Source organism: Pteropus alecto, unplaced genomic scaffold (assembly GCF_000325575.1).
Source record: "Pteropus alecto unplaced genomic scaffold, ASM32557v1 scaffold224, whole genome shotgun sequence".
Taxonomy (NCBI): Eukaryota; Metazoa; Chordata; class Mammalia; order Chiroptera; family Pteropodidae; genus Pteropus; species Pteropus alecto.
In genome coordinates this window covers 5,869,882-5,888,793 of record NW_006436289.1, presented here as the reverse complement: position 1 = coordinate 5,888,793, position 18,912 = coordinate 5,869,882, and the positions used below count along the sequence as shown (strand labels likewise).

At 34.1% G+C, this 18,912-nt stretch overlaps 1 protein-coding gene across 2 annotated transcripts in view; it reads left to right on the top strand.

Moving 5' to 3' along the window:
* Positions 1–18,912, top strand: part of SIK2 (salt inducible kinase 2) — a 98,449-nt gene that overhangs the window by 7,768 nt on the left and 71,769 nt on the right. For both annotated transcript variants that reach the window (XM_025047459.1, XM_006912825.3), the window contains exons 2-3: positions 3,303–3,419; positions 5,708–5,771. In XM_025047459.1, coding sequence (XP_024903227.1) covers positions 3,303–3,419; positions 5,708–5,771 — 181 coding nt within the window. The remainder of the gene's footprint in view (positions 1–3,302; positions 3,420–5,707; positions 5,772–18,912) is intronic.

Sequence of the window (18,912 nt, the reverse complement as noted above, 5' to 3'; positions counted from 1 at the left end):
CATCTTTTTGAACCATAGCAGAAAGAATATTAATTTTTCTATCTCCAATAAATTCACTGAAGGCTTTTTTTAAAGATCATACATTAATTAAGAATTAGTTGAATAATTTAGATGAACAACAACAAAAAGAGGATCCTTCAGTTTATGCAGTCCCTTGCTTGACTTTGTTATGACTATGCAGATTCTGTCTTTGGTACTATGTTTGGAATTAAGTAGTGAAGGGATGCAGAGAATAAGTTCCCAGAAATCTAAATTCATATTTATTTTGAAAATGAACTATTGGAATAGTTCATTTTTTTGTAAGTTGGGACTTTTGTTCACTACTGGGGAAATCCCCAAATGCTGATCTCTTTTTGATAAAAATTTGTTTTCTAAAATGTATTCTCTTTGTTCTCACAGACCTGTTAAGTTCCTTGAGGGTAGGAATCAGACCTAGTTCATTTTTGTATCCTGGGCATAATTTTGGGCATACACAAAATGCTCAGTAAATGTGTGAATAATAGGATCTTTGAAATAGCAAAAAGATTGGACTTGTAGTTAGAAGGCCTGCTGTTTTTTCCCATTAATTAACTTGAGCTTTTGGACCTTTATAGAGTATATAACATCTTTTGAACCTCAATTTCATCAACCCATGGGTATACTGCTTGTTCCATTTACTATACAAAGTTGAGAAATAAATGAGGTAAACTTTAAATAACTAAATACCTAAAAATAACGTTAAATACGTTATTTTGTTAAAAAGTGCAATGCAGTTGTGAAAGGCATCATCATTATTATATTCCTAAGGAGTACTTGGTGAAGAGTGTCATTGTTAAGAAATTACCTGGAAGAGTATGGTAGAGATGCTAGCTGACCACCCAAAATTCAGTTTCTCTTCTTCCTGGACCTACAACTGCACTGTTTCTCGGCCTTCCTTGTATTTAGGCATAGTCATGTGACTGAGTTCTAACTAAAGGAGTGAACAGAAATAATTTGCACCATTTCTGAGCCTGGCCCATGAAAACTTCTTATGAGGGATCCTCTGAACTTTTTTCTCCTTCTGTCTGGCCGTAACGAAGACAGCTTTCAGGGTAACCATGGAAGCCACTCATTAAAGGTTGTAGGACTCCTTGAATCTCCTATGCCTTCATGGAGGAAAGCTACCTGCTAACTTTTCACCCATCCAGTTCTACTACATGAACAAGAAATCAACTTCTATTGTGTTTGAGTTATTACTTTTGAGGTCTGCTTGTTACAGCAGTTAGAATAGCCCTATTATAAGGAGCTTGCTAACACATGTTCTGCTTTTCTTTAGTGCTTTGCTTTTTCATAATCTTATAACAGCTTTACAAGGGGTAACAATATAAAGATATAAATATATAGACTTATGGTCTATATGTGTATAGTCTGTGATCCAAAATTGAGAGAATTATATTTTGTCATTTGAAATTTTTTTGGCTGAAAAAAGTTAAATGAAGTTTATAACTTGTCAAAATTTAATTAGATAATTTATCTATTTTTCACTTTTTCATTATTCGAGGCCAAGGATCCAAAGGAATATAATCATGCTACAATTTTAAAGACCATGATTCTTTTTACTCCAGTTCTTTCTCTATTTATTAGATGGTTCTGACCCATTTTGTTATAAAAGCTTTTTGCTAGGAAGGGGTTAATGGTATCTAGACAAATTTTTTTATCAAATTTGTATGCCCAAAAATTGTAGGGCAACATATTTTCAAAATATGCCCTTGTTACCTTCCTAAGGAATATTGAGGAGATTCAAGTATACATATATTTTTTTATCTGTCAACTTTTACCCAAAGTTACCCGAAGTATTCTCTCATACTCTTAATTGGGCGGAGGAAGGGGGTCATTGTAAATGTATTTAGGTTTGAAGTGGTTTCATAATATCCCTAATAGCCAATACAGTGGTAATCAGTCTGCACCTTTTACTTTCTAGAATATTTTAATTGCAGAAATAAAATACCAACAAATATAATGAAAACAGCTGTCACACAACTTACGCACTATACTGCCTAGTGAAAAAGCTACCCCTTTTCTTCTTAAGCAAAAGTTTAATTTTATCCATTATGTTTAGTAATCTGACTTCCCCTGGGAAGCTTAAGTTCTTCTGTGGGTTACAGTTAATTTAAACCAGGAAACAAGCTGTGACAGCAAATTCGAAATAGAGAAAGGTAACAAACCTTATAGCAAAGCTTTAAGAGATAACAGCAGAGGACAGAGTACCATAAGGAAAGAAGAGAAAACTAATTGTATAGGAATCTGAGGGAATGAAGTGAATTGACAAACTGAGTCCTATTTTCTTGGATACCTTTTAGGAGTATTGAACTATGATAGTACATACAGTAATTGATATTAAAAATTACACTGAAGCAGCATACAGCTAAATTATGTTCAGAATACATTTAGGTAGAATGTGAAGTACATTTTAGAATTTCTTCAGAACTTACTGCACTTAAGTTTGAGTGGTTCTTAATTATCTGACCATTTTATTTAAATCAGAATGGCTTATTTCCTAACCAAATATCTAATTTTTAAAAAATTAGTTTTTTTAGTTGCATGATTTTTTCATGTACTTTTTTTAAGTACATGACTATTGATTTCTGATTACCTAGTTATTCACCTTCAAATGCAGTTCCTTCAAATTATTAACCTAGGAGTGGTTTGGTTTCCTCTCTAGCTATGACAGGAAGAGGCCACATTTTTAAAAATCAGATTCCTTTAAGAAAGTCAAACTTTATTATAATTACTAACATTTGAGATTTTGTACTTTGATTTTTAAAACAAAATGTAATCCAGTTGGTATCTTTTCCTGTAGATGGATTTTGATACTTACATTTAGCTTCTTTTCAGAAAGGTATGTCTATATTCTTTGGAACTTATCACTTGCTTTTCTAGAAAAATTTTATTTCAGTACAGTAGAAATTGTTTTCTACTTGGCCAATCATTTGTTTATGGGTACTTGGTGGTGGAAACAGCTGAAATTTTATTTCTTCAATTTATAAATGGAGTAAATAGGCATTGCAGTTGTACCGAAAGGGAAATATGTTTTATTAAAGTAACTTCGCAGGGTTATTCTTCATAGCACACTAAAGACACTCCTAAACAAAATCTCCCACAGTCTTACACATAGTAGATGTTTAAAAGAGATGTGTTGAATGAATGAGCATTGGATTTAAACTAGTTATCATTGTCATAGGAACCTACAGGTAAAGTCTCAGATGTCATTTACTAAAAAGAATTTTAACTGGAAAATGTTAAACATTATATACTAATTGTACTTATTTGTATCTGGGATACAGGTGGCGATAAAAATTATAGATAAATCTCAGCTGGATGCAGTGAACCTTGAGAAAATCTACCGAGAGGTACAAATAATGAAAATGTTAGACCACCCTCACATAATCAAACTTTATCAGGTATGACTTAGCCTTACAGCTCTACATGCTTCCTCACATTCATTTCTCTATTTTGTATCATTATTTTTTTCTTTTATGTTAGTTTTTTTCAGCCTATGAAAAGGAAAACAAAATGCTTTTGTTAAGCTGAGTACATCCATATTTCTATATTTAAATAAAAAATTAAGAAAATAAAAACTACTAGTAGCTTAATTTTAAGTTGTCTCTCAGACTATAAATTATTTATTTAAAAAGTTTATATTTTTGCATTTGTGATACTGTGCTTCAACCTGCTAAGTTTCAGTGGCAGTACCATTAATGAGGGTATGGCATTTTTCCTTATTTAAGAAACATACTATTTATGTTTTATGAAATACAAAAGCCAAAATAGTAGTGGCATACTTTGTAATACCTAGAGCCAAATCTTGTATTTTGTTTGAGTTGTTTTATCAGATAAAATAAATGAGCCATTTTTTTAAAAATCAACTTTATTAAGATAATTTTTGTAAAATAAACTACCATTTTCAAGTATAAGCCATGTTTTTTTAAAAGGAAGATTTTTCTCAAATTTTTAAAGAGTAGTTCATGTTTAAGAATAGTAATGTAATACAAAACTTTTAATATTTTTATTCATTAATATGTAGAGTTTTTATAGAAAACTAGTTTTAAACTAAATTGTTACGATATGCTAGCCAATGACTTTGATCTCCAAAGTATAGGGTATGCACCTAGTAGTGGTATGCTGGACTTAGCCTCTACTGGCTGGTGAGAGCAGATGATTAAGTTTCCAGAAGTGTAGTGAGCAAATTAATATGTCAGTAGCTCAAAGTCAGGGATGGTATGAGTATTTCCACCACAGATGTCAGTTTACAAGCAGAGCCATTTTTTCCCTCAGAGCTAGTACTAGCACACTACTCTGTGTGCACTGAAATGGGTTAGCATAAGTGTTTGTTAGGGTATAATAAGAAAATGCTAGAACTCCTAATTAAGATTATTTTTAAGATTTATCTTCTGTTTGCATTTTATAATGTGCATAATGTATTTATACAGTGGTGCAATTATATAATTTGCATCTCTGCATCTGTTCATAATTACATATATTTGACCAAACAACTTTTATTGATAGAAATTTGCAATTAAAAAGATTTGGAGACATTAGCATTACCATTGGCTAAGAATTAGACACTATGGCGTGCCACTCAAAACAGTTCCTAAAACTATAGAGGACCTCTTAGGTTAAATTTACGTCGAAATATTTCTCCCTTTAAGCTTTTTTTTTTTTTTTAAGCTCCTGAAGAGGATACTTATAAGAAAATAATCACATTCGTAGAAGTCTCTGATGAACCATATTGCCAAACCGAGATTCACATGATACTTCTGTTTATTTAAACTAAGTAATTAGTTAAATTGATTTACTGTTTGACTTTTTTAGGCCCTAATTGTAGGTAGCCCTTAGTTTTCTCACCTGATAGGGGATAATCCTAAACCTATATGTTAGAGCAAAATTAGTTTCAGCCTTTCAATAGATAGCAGTTAAATTTTATGTTATTAGATGGCAGTTAAATTTTGTGTAGTACATAAAAGGATAGAGTGCTACAGAGAAGCACTCTAAAATTCACCTATTCTGAATCTATAAATTCATATCCTTTCAGTTCAGTATAGTTTGAAAAATCAAGTTTATGACAAAGACACCATTCCTTTCTGAACTTAGAAAATTTTAAATTAAAATAAAAGTGTATAGCAGTGGAGTTATGAAGCTTTTGAACAGTATTTTAAAATAATAGTACTTTATAACAACATTAAAGTGCAATAGGAGGAATATCACATTGTGCCAGATTAACTAGGCTACAGGCCAGATAAAATGAGCTCTATTTTATTATTTTCTTAATCAGAATCTACCATAGGGCTAGAAAAGTCAGTGAGAAGGTGGTAAAAACTTGATCTTTAAAGCTCTTATTACCTATATTAATATTTCTCAAACTTAAATGTGATAACAATCACCTGGGGATTTTGTTAAAATGTAAATTCTGTGTCAGTAGATCTGTGGTGGGGCCTGAGATCCTGCATTTCTAACAGACACCTGGGCAGTACTGCTGCTGCTCGTCTATGGACCACACTTGGAAGAGCAACGATCTAGATTTTTCACTAAGTGAAAAAGGATATTGTCCATCTTGTAAACACTGCCAATGTCTGAATTGTTTATAACTTTGACACTTTTATTAGTAGTTTTAAAATAGGTAACTACAAAAAATGTTATGGTAAATTGCAGTCCTTTCCTGTCAGAATAATATGCAATTATTTGTCAATAGGTAATGGAGACCAAAAATATGTTGTACCTTGTGACAGAATATGCCAAAAATGGAGAAATATTTGGTAAGCACTTTTTCTTAATTGTTTTTAAATTCAGAAATGTCACTAATTTTCATAAACAGAGTATTTTCTGTTAACTTCCTGCCTGTTTAAGAATTGGTAATATGAATTAGAAAATTTTAAGCATTAGAATATAATAAAGTATCCAGTAAGCTAAAAATATGGACTATAATTCTCTTGTATTTATAATATTAATGCTACTACTTAATTTTCTCACCTGTGTTAAAGAGATTGGAGAATTAAAGACAGGGAGAAACTTTCAGTCATAACGCAAGGGAGATTCTCTTTCTTTTTATCTTTTTACCTTTCTTTCCAGGGGAAAGATCAGCAACAAATATTTATCAAACTCCTACTATGTCCCAGGCATTTTACTAGTATAAGGGATAAAGTGGTGACCTAAATAACACAATCCCTGCCATTTTGGATCTTAAACAGTTTAGTAAGCCATTAACTTTAGCTATAAGTCCTTGGGCAAGTCACTCTACTTCTCTGGGACTTAGTTCCTTTATCTAGTAAGAAAGTATTTGACTAATTGGTTTCTGTGATCCATGTTAACTCTTAAAAAATGATAAATATTTTATTCTAGTTTTCATCTCTTTTATTTTTACTCAGTAGAGCCAGAGCACTATAGATAGCCTAAATATTTTTTATTTTTAACCTAAATTTAAATCTAATACTGTTTTGAGGAATAATTCACATACAATAAATTGAACATACTTAATGTGTACAATTTAATATGTTTTCACACACACATACACTTGTGTGGAAGAAACCATCACCACAATTAAAATATCTATCACTTCCAAAAGTTTTTTTGTGCCTTTTGTTATCTGTCTTTCCCCACCTTAGCACCAGGCAACTATTGATCTGTTTTGTGTCACCGTAAATTGTTTGTGTCTACTAGAGTTTTATATAAATATAATCATACAGTGTGTACTCTTTGTCTGGTTTATTTCTCTCTGTATAATTATTTTAAGATTTATTCATTTTCTTACATGTGCCAACTTATTTCTTTCTATTGTAAATAGGTCCTATTATATGACTGTACTTCAAGTGGCTTATCCCTTCATGTTTCAGTTTTTGGCTATTATACATGAATTGCTATGAACATGCATGTACAAGTCTTTAACTTATAATCTACGTTCAAGTAATATTCAGCAATTCACATATAGTATAAGAATCTTACAATAATATACTTCTGTTTTGCCTTTCTGAACTTTATATTCTTGTCATACATTTTTTTAATATCTGTTTTATAAAACACAAAATACAGGATCATTATTTTTGTCTAAGAAGTCAATTATGTTTTAAAGAGATTTCAGTGTTATTTTAAACTTTATATATTTACCAGTGGGGTTACCATTGCCACATCTCTGTATGTATTTGCATGTTTTCATCTTTCCTTTGTGTAGATAACATATTTTCATCTGGTGTCATTTTTTTTTCTGTCTGAAGGATTTTATTTACCATTTCTCATAATGCAGGTCTGTTAATGATGAAACCTTTCAACTTTAGTATGTCTAAAATCTTTATTTTCTCTGTTTTTGAAAGATATATGTGCTGGGTATATAATTGTAGGTTGACTCTTTTTCATTCAGTACTTTAAAGATGTTACTCTATTGTCTTCTCATTTGCATTATTTCTGACAAGAAATCTGTCATATTTTTCTTTATTCCTCTGTATGTAATGTGCCTTTTTTTCTCTGGCTAATTTTAAGATTTTTCTCTTTATCTCTGCTTTCAACAATTTGATGATGATGTGCCTTTGTGTGGTTTTTTTCATGATTCTCATGTTTGATGTTCATTGAGCTTCTTGGATTTGTGAATGTACAGTTTCCATCAAATTCAGAAATTTTTCAGCCATTTTTTTTAACTAATTTTTCTGACCCACCTCCTCTCTTCTTTAGAGACTCTAATTTATACATATATTAAGCTGTTTAAAATTGTCCCACAGCTCACAGATGCACTTTTCCATTTTAAAAATTCCTATTTCTCTCTGTATTTCATTATGGATAGTTGCTATTTCTGTGTCTTAAAGTTCACTAATCTTTTTTTCTGTAATGTCTAATCAGCCATTAATCTCATCCAGTTTATTTTTCATCCTGGACATTGTCGTTTTCAACTCTATAACTTGACTAGGGCCTTTTTAAAAAACATCTTCCATGTCTTTTTGAACATATGGAATACAGTTTTAATAACTTTTAGTGTCCATGTCTTCTAATTCTGGCATCTGTATCAGTTCTGAATCAGTTTTTAATGGTTGATATTTCTCAATTTTAGTCTTACTTTTCTGCTTCTTTAACATGCCTGATAGTCTTTGACTGTATGCCAGACATGGCCAATTTTACCTTATTGGTTGTGCATCTTTTTATATTCCTATAACTAATCTTGAACTTTGTTCTGGGATGTTGTTACTTGGAAATAGTTTGATCCATTTGGGTTTTTCTTTTATGATTGGAGCAGTGCTCAGTCTAGGTCTAATTATTTCCCACTTCAGAGTACTCTACTCAGTACCCCATAAATTCTAGGTGAGTAGGTTGGTTGGTTGGTTGGTTTTACCTGGCCAGTAGAAACAGGCAGTATTCCCAGTACCAGGCACTGTTCTCTAATCCTCTCAGACAGTTCTTTCTTTGACCTTGAGTAGTTTTCTCACACACATGTGGCGATCAGTACTCTCGTGAATGATTAAGGGAGACCTTCTGCAGATTTTGAATTTTCTCTGTGTGTAGCTCTCTCTTCTCTGGTACTCCATTTTATGGCCTCTATTCTCCTTGTTCTTTCTACTCTCAGTTCTTTCTCCTCAACTCAAGGACTTTGTTGGGCTCTGCTTGGGTTTCCCATCTGTGTTGTGGCCTGCACACTCTCAAGGCATTAGTTGAGGGCATTCACTGATCTCACCTCATTTATTTCCTGTCTTTCAGGGATCCCTCATTCCTTGCCTGATGTTCAGTGTCTTATAAACCAATGTCAGTTTTTTTGTTCGTTTGTTGGAAGGAGAGGTTTGTTTCAGGCAGAAGGGTAAATTCAGTTCCTGTTACTCCATCTTGGTTGAAAGCAGAAGTCTCTAAGCCTCTCAAAATTATCTTTAATTTTAGTTGTTTTAAAAAGAGGGAATTATAGCTACTTCTGTAGTCTTGAAAAATGTATTATCTATAGCTGAATTCTAAATAAATAGTTCCAATTTAATTATTTTCTAATTGTATTTCAGGAAAGACAGTTGGCTTGCCTCTTTTACTTACTTTTCCTTTTTTTATGCTACTGTTTGTTGAGCTTATTTAAATTCTTAAGATATTTCTTTCAACTAGAAACTTCTTAACTGATGTTAAAATAGAATGGTATGGGCTTTGAAGCCAAGCAGATCTGAATTATATTGCTGGCTATACCATATTAATTGTTGCATTGCTTTGAGCAAGTTTCTTCCTTTCTTTCCTTCTTTCTTTTTGTTCTTTTCCATTCTCTTTTATTACATTCAGTCAGTCTTTCGAGAAAACTTTAATGAAAAACAGCTATGTTACACACACTGTTCTATGTGGTAAGAATACCACAACAAAGAAAATAACAAAAATATCTGTTCTCATGAACTTTACATACACTAGTGTGGGAGACAATAAACAAAACAAGTAAATTATATGATATATTATATGGCAGTAAGTGCTTTGGAAATAAAGCAGAGAAGGGGGCATGTGTAGTAGGGAATTTGATTGCAAAATAAAGTAGCATGGTCAGGGAAGGCCTCGCTGACATTCGAGCAAAGACTGGAATGCACAGTCATATAGATATGGGGGAAAGAGGGTAATCTAGGGAGAGGGTAAATGCAAAGGTCCTGAGGCAGCAGTGTGTTTGGCGTGTTCAAGGAATAGGAGAGAGGCCACTATCGCTGGAGAGAAGCAGGAGGGAAGAGCAAGACTGAGCAAAGAGGAAGAATAGTAAGAGATGAGGTCAGAAAGGTAAATGAGAGGCAGCAGTGGGGAAGATTTAGGGGCTTTGTAGGCCACTGTAAGAACTTGGCTCTTGAATAAAATTAGGGAACCATTAGAGAGGTTTGAGCGAAGAAGTGATTGCATCTACTTTAACATTTTAAAAGCATCCCTCTGGCACTGTGTTGAGAATAGATTGTAGTGCGGGAAACTAGGTAGGAGATTGGCTGTTGCAGTAGTCCAAGTGAGAGATGATGATGGCTCAGACCAGGTTAGTAGCACTGCATGTAGTACTAAGTGGTCAGATTTAAGATATGTTTTGAAAGTAGAAACAGTAGGATTTCTGGACAGATGGAAGTGACCTAAGTAGTGGGTATGATTAAGGAAGATACCAATGTCTGAACCCTGAGGCACTCAAACATTAAAAGTTGGAGAAAGAGGAGGAACCAGCAAAGGAAACAAAGAATACCAAGACAATACAGTATCCTGAAAACCAAGTAGCACTTGGTTACAGTGGTGCTTCGGGATGAAATAGAAAGAAAATGAGTTTGTTAATATAGAATAGATTTAATTCATTCTGTAATGTAGCAGATGGAACATCCAGGAAAGAGCAGTACATTAGACACTGTAGTGTAGGGACAGATTAGAGCAGCTGGTGGTACTCATAATGACTGTCAAGGGATGAATAAAAGCATTGATAATTAGCAATCTGAGGGGTTCATAGTAGATTCACAGTCAGCAGTGCTTTCCAACTTGGTAGGAGAAAAAGTAGACAATATGAATGACCTGGCTTGGGGATTGGAACAGTAAAAGGTCAAATGCATGTAGGAGTTGCTATGGCCAGAGAGGCCAGAGTTGAGAGGCTGCCAATGAGATCCAAGTTCAGGAGGGAGATAAGTGAAACAACAAAGGGGTCTCATGAGCTAAGAATATAGAACAGTAGAGTGATGAAGATTATGAAGAGGATGAGGTATTTTCAGGAAAAATTCATATATAAAAAACCTAACCTTGAACCTGTACATAGCTTCCTAGCAGCTTGCCACTTTCAAGTTCTCTTCTGCTCTTGGCACTGACTGCCCTAACTGTGCCATGCTAATTCAGGAAGGGTCTTAGGTCTTTGCACTTTCCTCAGCTTCTGCTTCTTTGCATAGAGAGAGGTTTCCTGTGCCATCTGGTTTTCTTGCTCCCTCTGATGAGGTTTACACCAAAAGAGGGATTTTGGTTGCATGCTGGGACTGTGTCTACTGTGCGTCATTCCTGCATTACGAGGCTGTGGTGTTTATGTTCTTTATTTTTGTTTGGTTAATTAGATGACATCTATTCCATAAATGGTTGAAATAGCTTTAAAGGAGAATAGTACAAAAAATAATAATTCTAAAATATAAATAGGAATAAAGAAGTGAATCAGAAAATATCTAGGAGAATAGAAAACAATCATGGGAGGTGGGAGAAGGGAACATAAATGTGCGGGTAGTAAGGGCCTAAGAGCTTCCGATTTGTCGCTAAGCTTTCTGGCTGTCACAGTGAAAAGAATATATAGTCATTTACAGAATTTTATCTTAGAGAAAGACAGGTACCTATTCCTCAAAGAAAGCAAAACTTTTTTTTGGTAATGAAATTTTTTGTTTGGGGTTTCTTATATGAGGTACTAAGTCAGTCATATTTTTAAAACTAAAATCTAATTAAAACTGTTAAAGCATTTCAGGGGTTTCCATGGTTTTTGGAATAAAATTCCAAAGAAGGATTATTACATTCTACATACCCCAGCCTTAACAGTAAAGATGATCATTTCTTGAGCACTTACCATATACTAGGCATTGTTCTAATTCCTGTCATTTTTTTCTCTCAAAACCCTTATAAGAGGGGCTATTATGACTCTACTTACAGTAGAGGAAACTGAGGAACAGAGTGGTTAAACAGTTTGCCCAAGTCACAAAGCAGGTAAACCAGTAAGTGGCATAACCAAGGCTTGAGGCCATATTCTGACTTCAAAGCCTGAGCTTTTAACAACTCCACTATACTTACTGGTTATATGCCTCTTTAAAGTTCTTTGAATTTAACAAGTTTCTTCTTTCTCAGTGACTGCACATTACTGTTTCTTCTGCCTGAATGATTCTCTGCCCTCCCTTCATCCCCTTAAACATATCAGTTAATTGAATTGAATCGCGATAGATATCATTAATTTAATGTTATCATTAAAACTAGAAACAAGGAAAGCATGTAACAGTTTTGTTCACTATGATATATAATTATTCTTGATATAGCTCCTTGTGCCACTTTGGTCCTATATTTCCTCCTCATCTTAATGGACATAAAAAGCACTTGAGCCTTGTCTTCAGTAGTATGGAAACTGACCAGTGGACTTCTTACCAAACCTACTATCCATGGAAACCCCTGAAATGTTTTAATCTAATGACCACAAAACCCAAAACTAGGCTGATCTCCATATTGGTTTTCAAAATAGAAAATGTAAATTTCTGATTCTAAATCTGTGTCCATGTCGATGTGAAGCCCTAGAAAGCCTTTTGCTGTCTACTCAAATCTTCCCTTAAAGGCCTAGCTGAAGTTCCATCTCTTCAATAAAGTTTTTCTCAATTAATTCTATCCACACTGGTTTCCTCTTATGAAGCATTATAGTTCTCTTTCCTGCACAATTCATTTTATAATTTATTTATGTACTGCCCCTTATTGTTATTTAAAGTCTTCATGTGTATCTTTTTATCTGTACTAGATTATAAACTGCTGAGGACTTAGGGTGCAATACACAGCATTTTATAAACACCTGTTGAATGAATGATGTAATAGTCCACTTTGGCCTTATACACTTTATTTACTCAGTGACACCAACAAAAGAACACTGCCAGGTTAAGTAGTCTGAGGCACTTCTTTGTTCAGTTTTTGAAAGGAGTTTTCTGTTGGTTTACACTTCCGGAGATAAACATGAATGAGGAAATGCTAACTTAATCAATGGAGAAAATTGGCTTCCCCTAGTGTACTGAGAAGTTTTTGTGTACTTACTGGTAGTTACCACCTGACATTTACATTCTTTCTTCCAACTTCCACACCTCCCTAAAATAACCTTTTCAGAGTATAATGGTAAATAAGAGCATATAAATTTAATCTGAGTAATTTTTGTTTTCCAGTTGTTATATAGCAGTTGGTGCTGATCTCTGAAGGATATTATTTTCTTGATCTGGTGGCATAGAGTATGTAATGGCAAATGAATTTGCTAAAAAGAGTTGGGTTATTTATAAATATAAAGTTTTAACTCTTTAAATTTTTCCTTTGGAATCATAGGTATGATTAACAAAAGTTATTCAAGATTCCTACATTCTTTAGAACTATTTCTCATATTTGTCCATATGGTCACATGCAATAAATGGTGCAAAAATCTTAGGGTGGTCACCTCTTCAGACAATTTGGGCACTATTCAAACAATTAAACCGGCAGTCAGCAGATTCCGGCCTGGTAATTAAATTACCCAAGGCCTTTGTTTTCAGATTTCTGCTCCTTGATATGCTGTGTCTTTCCAGGCCAAGCATGTGCCTGAGGTTTATTGATTCATTTCCTGTCTTTCCCTTTCAATGGTAACATATTAGGATGCTGGCTGTGGTGATTAAAAAGGGGCTTTGTTTTGGCTAAAATACCTTTAGACACTAGGTTACTCAGAGAATCTAAGGGGCAATTTTTGTGGCCTTTGGTTACTCTCTTAACAGCATGAAGGTAAAAGTTGTTCATTTGCTTTTTATTATGAGTTTAAATAAACTTGGAAGATTTTACTCACTTTATAACACTAGTATGACTTAAGTTCTTTGGATTTTTAAATTATTAACCAGGGCCCAAGCTGCAGTACTGCTTAAATCTGTACTCCTCCAATTTGCTCCATCATTCATTTAGTTAGCAACTTTATTATTTCTCGCTTGAACTACTTCAGCAAGCAGTCTAAGGTGTCTTTTCCTCCAGATTTTTCCTTCTTCTAATCTGTCTTCCATATTGCTGTCAAAATGATCTTTCTAAAATGCAGATCTGATCCTTGTCAGTTTTGTACTTAAAATATTTCTGTGGTTCCCCACTGCCTTCAATCTAAAATCATGTTAGTAAAGAATTGATAAAATGATTCAGGCCCTATCTATCTTTCCAGTCACATCCTCATCACCTGTTGTACGAGTTTAATAACTGAACATTATCTCCTGCGTTGTGTATAGGTGAATGTTGCTTTCACACATCTGAGGATGGTAGATGTCTGTGCAGAAAGATATTAAATTGGTATATACTGCAGAAGGGGTATGCAAATGTTGGACTCATGCACTTTAAATTAGACTGTCATTGGATATAAAGTTTAGGATCATTCCTTTTGAATTTTATGAGATGCCTATAACATAGTCACTTTTGAAGAGATCAGATCTAAATGAATTATTTGTAACTCTTTCTGGTTAACTTTTAGGGAGAGTAGTAACTGCATGAAAAAGCTAGCATGATTCATCATTCAAAAATTTGTTGTTGCTCTCCCCGCCTCACCTTTGTTTAAATTGGGTCAGACATTAAAAGTCTGGAGTAAAGTCTGTGTGCTAGTCCTAGATTTAACTCATAATATAAACATCAGGAGCAAGCCACATGTTTCTGAACCTCAGTGTCTTCTAAAAATGAGGGAGTTGTATGTGTTTATTAAGTACTTTGTGCTTGATATTATGACTCGTGCTTGGGATTTAAAAGAAAAAAAAGAAATGGGTGACTTGGCCACTGCACTAGAAGAGATCAGTTAAAATTCTAGGCCTAAAAAGTTGATGTCTATAAATCTCAGGAAACAAAGTTTAGTTTCTGAATATTTGATGAATGAAATAGATTTGTCAAAGACAATTAAATAAATTATTTTTAAGCTTTATAGATTTGGAAATATAACCATAACAAGGCCTTTATTGAATAGACATGTTTTGAAAAGCAGTCCAGTTTTTCTGTTAACTTCTATTTTAATTTCAGCTATCTCCTGCTGATTATTGGCAGCCTGCCTTTAGTTATGGTTCAAAGCTGACATTCTGTGCTGTGAGCAGTGAGTTTCTCCCATGTCTGGCAGCTGCAGCTGCAGCTAAGCTACAGTGATGGGAGAGAGAGAAGCATCAGCTATTCTGATCTTAACCATAACCATACCCAGCCGAATTCTATTCATGTGAGGCTTTTGGCAGTCTGTGTTTTCTGTTTCTTTCAGGATAAATTTCCATTAAGTGAATCATACTATTAAGGAATTTCAATAAGATTGAATTAATTCAGAGAAAACTACTTCTTTGTTTGTGAAAGGGGAGAACCAGAGGTAGATTTTATCTGCTAATTAAAGTAGTAAGAGAGAGAGACTTTCTAATTCGGATAAAGTAGGAAAACCATAGTCCACATAGGGACTGATCTTTTCTTCTACTTTTGGAGAATATTCTTTCTGCTTTCAGAAAGAGATCTCTCAGTGAGACCTTGTATTTTTGAAAATGCTTGCATTTTATCTTCATGCGTGAATAGTCTGATTGTGCTATTGCTGCATTGTCTACTTTTATAAAATTATTTTTTTTATTTCTATCAAAGCATTACATTATTTATTGAGAGTCTGTTGTATATCAGACATGATTCTAGGTGCTCAGAACAACACAACAATGAACATAAAATCCTTTCCCTCTTGGAGCTTATATTTTAGTAAGAGTGAGTTTCAGGTTAGAGGGATTTAAAGAAAATGTATCATGCCAGTGTTTCAAAGAAAAAGGATAGGGAAGCCAGGATGGGGTTGAAAATTATTAGAGGTGGTCAGGGAAAACCTTGCTGATACATATTTGAGCAGAAATCTGAAGAAAGAATTATAAGAGTGCATTTTTTTTTTGAAACCTTACATGGCTTGAGATCTTACATGTTTACGATAATACTTAATAGTCTTGGAATAGAATTTTGAGTTGGAAATAATTTCTCTTCATAATAATGAAGACATTGTTCCGTTGTCTTGTCGTTTCTAGGATTGCTTTTGAAAAGCTTAAAGTGATCCAATTCTTGATCCTTTGCTATGAATTATTGTTTTCTGTCTGTGAGCTTGTAAGATCTCTTTTTCCCCAGTGTTCTGAAATTTCACAGTGATGTGCCTTGGCATAGATCTGTTTTGTTTCATGGTGCCTAGCTATTGGTGGGCCCCTTTAAATCTGGAAACTCACATCCTTCTATTCTAGGAAATTGCTTGGAGTTATTTAGTTGATGGTTCCCTGCCCTAATTTTCACTATCTTCTCTTTCACAAATGCCTGTTATTCAGATGTTGACCATCTTGGCCTGGCACTCTAATTTCTTCTTTTTTTTTCTCTCTTTTCCATGTTTTTGCCTTTTTGCTCTGCTTTCTGGGAAACTTCATAAAGTTTTTCTCCAACTTTTCTTTTGCTATCATATATTTAGTATCTATGAGTTAATTTTGTTCCTTTTAAAATAAAACTCTTATTTGATGATTTTACATTAATAATTTTGTTATATTTTCTCTTTATATAATCTCTTTTTTCTTCCAAGTTGGCATTTATTCTGTTTGTGTGTATGTTTTGGTTTATGTATTTTGTTAGGAGGTTTCTTTAGATGATTACTGGACATATTTGGTTGTCAGTTCCTAATTAAGAGTAAGAAACTAAGAGCCAATAGATGGAATTTTTCCACCATGAGTTCTGCTGTAGGAGTGACCTGACTGTGTTCTTTTATTTAAGATTCTCAATGATCATATCTTTATTCTTGAGTTGATAGAGTCCCAGGAGAAGTTTCTTCCAATTTTCTATCTGAAAGGTAAAGGCCTGGTTGCCATACTTTTGGCCCCGTGGGTAAGAAGAGCTAAGGTCTGTCAGTATCCAGTATGCGTGTCTGCTTAATGGCCTATTTCAGTGTGATATTCTCGTCCTAGTTGTCTAATCCTTAAGTCTAGAAACCCTCTGTTTCAATCCTTCAAGAGACTAAGCCTCTAGATTTCTTCTGTAGTTTAACTCAGGGCATTGACCCAATTACATAGAATGAGAGATGAGACCTGGGGATTGAATTGCTTCTTGAAACATTTCCTGATCACCCTTGTTTAAGCTTCACTCAATCCAACTTTCAGAGTTTCCTGTGCCATCAATTCCTGAGTCTTTGTGGGAGTCTACTGGGTTAATTTTATTGATTCAAGGCATTTTTCATTGCTGAAGCTTCACATTTCTCAAGTCACTTGAGGTTTGTATTTCAATAGTTAGATTTTTTTTGTTTACAAGTTCTCTAAGTTCTTATTCCCATTTCTTATTATTTTTTTTCTTAGATATATTACCTTATCTGAGAAAATAAAAAATATGTGTATCAATCTCTAGATTTTCCTTATTTCTTATCACTGTGTTTTCATTTAAATACTTGAAGTAGTTATAATAACTCTTTTAATGTCATTATCTGATAATTCTATCATCTATCATTTCTGGGTTTATTTCTATTGTCTTTCTCCTACTTATAGGTTACATTTTCCTGCTTTTCGGTATGTCTAAAACTTTTTTTTTAGTTGCATGCTGTACATTGTGAGCTTTATATTGTCACGTCTCTGGATTTTGTTCTCTTCCTTTAAAGAATATTGAACTTTTTTAGGCAGTTAAGTTACATATAGTTCTGTTTTATCTTTTCAAGTTTTGTTAGGGTGGGTATTAGAGTATAATATAACCTTTACACTAGAGATAATTTAGCCTCATTATTAGGATGTGGTCCTTCTAAGGTCTCTACTCAATGCCATGACTGATCAGTAAGAACTCTCTACTTTGGCTGGTGGAAATTTAAATGACTCTCAACTCTGAGTGAGCTCTGGGAACCATTCATCTCATAGCACCCTAGTCATTTTTTGCCCAGCCTTATAGAATTTCATCCTGTGCACAAATGCCTTAATATTTAGCAAAGATTTCATGCCATTCCCATACAAATTTGTGAGCTTTGTTCTGCTTAGCTCCCTCCACTCCAGAACTTTGCTCCACATCTTCCAGAAACCTCAGGCTTCTCGAATTCTGATTTCTGTCTCCTCTACTCAGCAAGATAGCCATGCTCTGCTTGGGGTCTCTGTCCCTGCTTTGAAGTCAGAGTGTGCCTCCAGACAGAAAGCCAAGAGATCAGAGGCCTTTCCTAATCCGTTTATCCTCTGTGTTGCCTATTGTCCACTGTTTGAACAAAGTTTTATATATTTTGTCCAGTTTTCTAGTTGTTTTTAGTGAAGGATACATCTGGTTCTACAAACTGCGTATGGTTAGAAGTGCAAGTCAGCATACTTACTTTTAAATCCTATTGCGATTATATTTTTTTAACTCTTTCTTTGGGTATGTTCTTCATTTGTTGAGCTTGTTTTCTGTCTTAAATGATATTTACATTTCTCAAGAGTTTTCTCATTCTTTAATTGTATGTGCATCTTTATAATTGAAATTCCTTGTTGGAGTCTCTCCTGCCTCTCTTTATGTAGCCTACTTGGGAAAGGGCTAAGACCCACCATTGCAGTTTTTACTTGATTTTCAGTGAGAGTGAAGGAGCGAGTAGAAAATATTTCTGTGCTAGATATCCTGGTGGCTGACCCACTGGGAATGAACACCTCCCTTTCTTTCTAGGTGTCACTAGCCACCCAGGACACAGCCCTGTCTCTCTAAGGTCTTATACTTACTACTCTCTCCTGGGGTCACATGCCCTCTGTCACTGCCAGGTATGTAGTGCAGGGGATGAATATGGGCTGATTTGACTTGGCTGCACCCAATGTGGTATTCCAACTAATAAAGCTGTTAGTTGCCCCTTGGCCCTTTTCTGTTCCTATATACCATCTTTGAGCATGGAACACCTGATAATTTTGGTGCTATTTTTTGTGTCTTTATTACCTCTGAAGATCCGTGTTGATCTTAATCTGTGATTTTCTTTAGTTTGACTTAGCCTGTTATACATAGATCACATAATATTCCTAGTTTCTATCTCATCAATTTCTTTTGTTCTCCCATAACCATTAATTAATTTTCTTTCATTTCTAGGATTTGATGTAGGAGGAGAAAACTAGCCAGTTCTCAGTCTGCCATCTTGAAACAGGCAGAATAATCTCTTTCGACCCTATATTCAACCATTTTAAAATAGATTTGCTTTGTATTAAATGTCAGGGGTTTTTTAAATAAATACCTACCTTTACTGTTGGTAAAGTAAACATTAAATAGTGTAACATTTTCTCTTTGTTTCTTTATTCTATTGTGGGCCATTTATTTGGCTTG